The sequence below is a fragment of the Ochotona princeps genome, chromosome 17 (assembly GCF_030435755.1).
Source record: "Ochotona princeps isolate mOchPri1 chromosome 17, mOchPri1.hap1, whole genome shotgun sequence".
In the NCBI taxonomy this organism is placed as follows: Eukaryota; Metazoa; Chordata; class Mammalia; order Lagomorpha; family Ochotonidae; genus Ochotona; species Ochotona princeps.
In genome coordinates, this window is record NC_080848.1 from 52,967,111 (window position 1) to 52,973,110 (window position 6,000).

The 6,000-nt window shown below is 57.8% G+C and overlaps 1 protein-coding gene across 6 annotated transcripts in view; it reads left to right on the top strand.

The window, feature by feature from the left end:
* Positions 1-5,645, top strand: part of MYH10 (myosin heavy chain 10) — a 197,943-nt gene extending 192,298 nt beyond the window's left edge. For all 6 annotated transcript variants that reach the window (XM_058675238.1, XM_058675236.1, XM_004594755.2 and 3 more), the window contains 6 exons: positions 1,505-1,593; positions 1,800-1,923; positions 2,003-2,211; positions 2,835-2,943; positions 4,031-4,203; positions 5,501-5,645. In XM_058675238.1, the coding sequence (XP_058531221.1) occupies positions 1,505-1,593; positions 1,800-1,923; positions 2,003-2,211; positions 2,835-2,943; positions 4,031-4,203; positions 5,501-5,645 (849 nt within the window). The remainder of the gene's footprint in view (positions 1-1,504; positions 1,594-1,799; positions 1,924-2,002; positions 2,212-2,834; positions 2,944-4,030; positions 4,204-5,500) is intronic.
* Positions 5,646-6,000: the final 355 nt, after the last annotated feature.

A 6,000-nucleotide genomic window follows, 5' to 3' on the forward strand; every position in this document is an offset into this window, starting at 1 on the left:
GGGCTGCGCCTGCCTGCAGGGTGAAGCTCTAGCATTATCTGCTGACGTAGCTTTTACATACAAGCCCTGACCGAATGATAGAAGAATCAGTCAGTGGCTTGGAGGGACCACCGAGGCGCTGCACGTGGGGAGGGGTTACCACCGCGTGGGGTGCACTTGAGTGTCAGTATCCTCACACATATGAAGGATGACAGCGCAGCCAAGCCCAGAAGGTAGTGTCACTTAGTGGTATCAGCTGACAGGAAGTCCCTCCCACTGCAAGCACGCTGGGTGCTGGGTCGCCACTGGCACAGTGGGCTTGCAGGACACAGCAGGCTGGAGGCAGACCCCGCCCGCCAGGCCCGCTGTCTGCTCCTGCCTTTGTCCCTCGGGGCTCTTTCCTCCTTTGTGGTTGGACACTTCCAGGTTTTCTGAGACTCCAGGTTCCCTCTACCTTCTGCTTTTGCTTTATTCCACACATTTTCCTGTGGAGTGATTTCACTGTCATTTCTTTTTTATTCGTGGGACATCAGTAATTTCAAGGAGTGTTTTTAAGCTTCCCCCAAAATATGGTATTTGCCTTTTAGCTTTATTTCCAGTTTTATCACATTGTCCGCGACTTTGGTGAGCTCTGGGCCTAGGGCATGGTCAGCTTTTACCAGCATCCTGACCTGCTCACTGTAGCACTTCCTCACCAGCGAGTGGCAGGTCAGAGCTGGCCGGGTCCCCGGGGCAGTGGGGCCTCCCAGAGGTGTCCTGGCTGGCCCTCTCTGCACTCAGACCTTCCAGGAAAGGATCACATTGTCCTGCCTGCCTCTTGTCCAGGCAAGCAAGTGCTTACAGAGCCCTCATCCCACATGAGAGCCGGGTGTCCAGTCAGTCCTGGCTCCAGGACCCAGTCCCTGCCGCATGGCAGCAGAGCAGGACTGACCCCTGGCCCAGCCACTAGGGTCACTTGGGAACCAGCAGAGGGCAGCAGACGCCCTTTCTCAAGCATTTTTGTAAAAGCCATCCCTGATCATGTGACCTACAGGCCCAAAGTCCTTTCCATTCTCCTGCTGGTCCCCTACCTTAAAACACACCCAGCCTGGGGCCAGGAGCCCAGGGGTGTCACCGCAGCGCACCCTATCGCGCTCCTGTCCTGGCGAGGGTAGCGGAACCTGCCTTTCTGCTGCTTGCCAGCCTTGTTGGCCTTCTCTGGTCTTTATTGCCTAGTGTCTTTGACCTCTAAACTGTGTGTGGAAAATACTTGAAGACCGGGAGTTGTAGCTCATGGTGCTTTGGGCCCATACAGTTTGTACTCAGCTCGCAGTGAAATGGCTGCTTTCCACTCTGGAATGACAACTCTGGACATCACTGCGCACAACGCCGACCCCCCGCACTACCGGCTGGCTTGCCCCAGGCAGGCTTGTCCTCAGCAGGCCAGCCTCATCTCTCCCATCCACAGCTACAGCGCTGGCACTGTCACCCTGCACACAAGACACCTGTAACAGCCAGAAATAAATCATGGTCTCTACTTCCTTAGGAACTTGCCTCATCTGAGCGTGCCCGCCGCCACGCCGAGCAGGAGCGAGATGAACTGGCTGATGAGATCGCCAACAGCGCTTCTGGCAAGTGAGTCTCCTGGTGAAGGGAGGACTCTGGGCTCTGAGGCACTGCGGGGAGGGTGGATGCCTAGCAGTTGAAGATCTGGAAAGCTGAGTGCAAGGCGCTAGCCCTGACACCCCTGGCCACAGCCAGCCAGGTGCATGGGGTGTGGAGTGGAAGGGACTTCCTGGGGAGGCCGGCACTGAGCGGCCCCTCTTCCTCGCACCCACCAGGTCGGCGCTGCTGGACGAGAAGCGGCGCCTCGAGGCACGGATCGCACAGCTGGAGGAGGAGTTGGAGGAGGAGCAGAGCAACATGGAGCTGCTCAACGACCGCTTCCGCAAGACCACACTGCAGGTGACCACATGGCTGTCCCCCTCCTGGGGAGGGCCGTGCCACCCTGGGACACGAGTGACCACGCCCCTCTCCCCTCCAGGTGGACACGCTGAACGCCGAGCTGGCAGCCGAGCGTAGTGCCGCACAGAAGAGTGACAATGCGCGCCAGCAGCTGGAGCGGCAAAACAAGGAGCTCAAGGCCAAGCTGCAGGAGCTGGAGGGTGCTGTCAAGGCCAAGTTCAAGGCTACCATCTCAGCCCTGGAGGCCAAGATCGGGCAGCTGGAGGAGCAGCTAGAGCAAGAAGCCAAGTAAGAGGTCCTTGACACCATAAAGTAAAACCAAAAGACACTTCTGTTATGAGAGCAGGCTCGGGGCTCTGGCTGAGTCACACAGGGAGCTCCCCCTTGGGTGGGAGGACAGGTGGGGTCTGTAGGTGCTCAGCGGTCCAGAGAGGTGGCCTCTGAGCTCTGCCCATCAGCTTCTCCGGGCAGCTGGCACCCCAAGTCTGCGTCCCCACCCAGGACCTGTTTCCCAGGTGAGTGGCATTTGTAGTGCCTCACTCTGGCCGCACCAAAGCATTCTGCGGCGTCTGGTCCAATTCCTGGCTGGCCTTTGGAGATGGGGCCTGTGCTGAGGGCAAAGGATCGGTCACTTCTGAAGGAAAAAGGAAAGCACTGTTCCCTGGGGGAGGGACACGTCTGAGGTGGCAGTGACACTGCTGGTAGGACACAGGCGTCCCCACAACGGTGGCAGGGGTTCTTGTCACCACATGGGACCCTCGGATTGAGGTCCTTTCCTGGGCCAACCCAGCTGCTGTTGCAGCATCTAGGAAATAAACCAGCAGATGGCGGGGTTCTTTCAAATTTTTTATAATACTGTTAAAAGTATGCATGTGCTTATTTCCCCTGAAAGACTGTGGTCACTGTTGTAGGGAACGAGCAGCTGCCAACAAGCTGGTGCGCCGCACCGAGAAGAAGCTGAAGGAGATCTTCATGCAGGTCGAAGACGAGCGGCGGCACGCGGACCAGTACAAGGAGCAGGTACCTCGCCACGCGGGGGCGCTGCAGCCCGGGAACAGGAGCGAGCGGAGGGAAGGAAGTCCCCTCTGGAGCGCCTCACTCTGCCGTTTGGCATGTGGGCTCTCGGGCACAGGGGGTGCAAGGTGTTCAAACAGGGGCAATAGCCAGCAGGTGGGAAAAGCTTTCCAGTATGGAGCCTAAACCATCTTCCCCCACCAGTACCCAGAGGGCAGGGATCTCCATGTGCTTGTCATGGACTAGTGGCAGGGTGGGGGTGTGGGCCTGGGCGCGTGGCCTAGGGAGAGCAGATTACACCACAGGACCCTCTGCGCCAGGACCTAGCGCTCCCCACCAGCATGGGGGCTGCGCCTCCTCCCACTGTCGGGAGCGTCACTGCTGAAATAAGTAGGGGATGATGCAATGGAGTGCATGGCTGCCTCTGGCCTGGTGGTACCAAGGGCAGTTCCTACTTGGCATGGGCCTGTCCGTGCCAGGCTCAGGAAGGCCCTGTGTGCTCACAGCACGTCTTCCCAGAGTGCCTTGTGCTGGAGTGCCATGTAAACCTACCGCTCGAGACGGGGTTGATGGGCTCTTCTGTGCTGTCAGTCGTGGGAAGGTCAAAAAACTCACAGGACGAGTGGATTCTGGCTTTGCTCAGAGTGGCAGGTCAAGAAATCCTGGGGCAGGGCCCAGTACGGTAGCCTAGCAGCTGAAGTCCTCACCTTGCACACACTGGGATCCCATATGGGCACCAATTCTAATCCTGGCAGCCCTGCTTATGGCATGAGAAGGCAGTCAAGGATGGCCCAAAGTCCTGGGACCCTGCATCCGTGTGGGAGACCTGGAGGAAGCTTCTAGCTCCTGGCTTCGGATCGGCTCAGCTCCGGCTGTTGCAGCCACTTGGGGAGTAAATCAGTAGATGGAAGATCTCTCTCTCTCTCCTCCATGTATCTGACTTGGCAATAAAAAAATCTTAAAGAACTCGCAGGGCAGCTCCCATCAGCCAGGCGTGTGCATGTGCTCACAGCCTACCAAGTAGAGGGCTGTGCCGCTGCCCAGGGGCACGGGGCTGGCACTGGACTCACTGTGGTCTTGTCTTGGCTCCAAGATGGAGAAGGCCAATGCCAGGATGAAGCAGCTCAAGCGGCAGCTGGAGGAAGCAGAGGAGGAAGCTACACGTGCCAACGCCTCCCGGCGTAAGCTCCAGCGGGAACTGGACGATGCCACCGAGGCCAACGAGGGCCTAAGCCGCGAGGTCAGCACACTGAAGAACCGGCTGAGGTGAGTGCCAGGGCCCCGAGCTGGCAGGCAGCTGCCCAAACGCCCCCCGCCTTAATGACAGCCCACAGGAAAAGGAACAAACTCACTCTGTTTACCATTCACTGGCAGAAATGCTCAGGGCTGGAGAGCTAGGGGCCATGGGGTCCGAGTCCAGCTGTCCATTCTTTGTTAGAGAGCTTCCGTCTGCTGTTACCCAGTGGCCAGAGCTAGGCAGGCTGAGTCAGGGGATCAAGTACTTGGGCCTTCCCAGGCACATCAGCAAGAAGCTGGGTCAGAAATGGAGCAGCTCGGACTCCAGCAGGCACTCATTTGGGGATGCCAGCAGCATCTCAGGCACTTGCTTCCCACAATGCAGGCCTCCAATAGCCTTGGTGGAGCCAGTGCAGTGGCCAATAAGCTGATCATCCATCTGCAAGCGCCAGCATCCCACATGGGCACCAGTTTGTACCCCGGCTGCTCCACTTCCCATCCAGCTCCCTGCCTGTGGCCTGGGAAAGCAGTTAAGGACAGACTTGGGACCCTGCACCCACATGGGAGATCTGGAAGAGGAGTGAACCGGGATATGGAAGATCTTTTCCTTCTTTCTGAAAATCTGCATTTCAAATATAAAAAATTTTTTTATAGGCAGCAGGATGCTGAGAGCAGCATGCAGCGTGGGGAGAGGCACTGTGCAGCTCCTGATGCCAGCTGCCTGCCACTCACACCTCCTTTGTGATCCAGTGATCCTGGCTCCCAGCTTCAGCCCCAGCTGTTACGACACACCTAGGGAGCCAGCCAGCCAGCCAGGTCCAAATGCTTAATGGTAAAATCTTAAATAGACTGGGCAGAGGCTGCTGGCAGAAAGGCCCCCTGGACTGCTGCTGCCTCTCCACATGTACTGCTGTGAGGGCGCAAGAGCAGCCTGGCCACTGGGCACACATGGCCCACATCCTGCTGCCATACAGCCAGCGAGCCAAGGGTAGTTTTGTAAGACAGCACAAACACCAAGAGCAAAAGCCTATGTGGTCTGAGAGCAACACTCACACCTTTGCTGGCAGAGCCCAGGGGCAGGTGGTGTGGCTGGCACGGGCATCTGAGTCAAGCCAGTCCCACTGAGAACCCCAGTCTAAATGCAGCATGTTGCCTGGCATGACCCACGTCGGGACAGTTCCTCCCCAGTTGGACCCTCCCACCCTAAAGCCAAGTGTCCTGAGGAAGGGGTGAGACCGATGGCTCAGTGTCGCTAGGGGTCGAACAGTCTAAGTGCCACCCGCCCCTGCAGGTTTACCCACACGCGTCTGCTCTCTGCTCTCTCCAGGCGTGGGGGTCCCATTAGCTTCTCTTCAAGCCGATCTGGCCGACGCCAGCTGCACATCGAGGGAGCGTCCCTGGAGCTGTCAGATGATGACACAGAAAGTAAGACCAGCGATGTCAACGAGACGCAGCCGCCACAGTCGGAGTGAAGTCACAGGCAGCAGAGGCGGCAGAGTGGTGGGACATAGAGGGACTTGCCCTGGCGCCAGCCCGCCCGGGGGCCTGTTCCTACACGGTTAGGCACTTGGCAAGCGACGGGATTCCTTGCGCAAGATCAACTGTGTCTTAAGACTCTGCAGCCTACGCGTGCTGTATCCTGCTTCAGGTTAGGTACACCTGCTCCCTTTTTATATATATACATACCACCACACATGCGTATGAAACAGATTGTCTCCTCATTGCATCTGTTTTCCACACAGTCATCAGAAGAGAACCCTTTTTAAAACACAAATTCTGGACCCTGGGAGGCCAGTAGCTGGGTTGGGGCAGCCCTGTGGTCGCCGC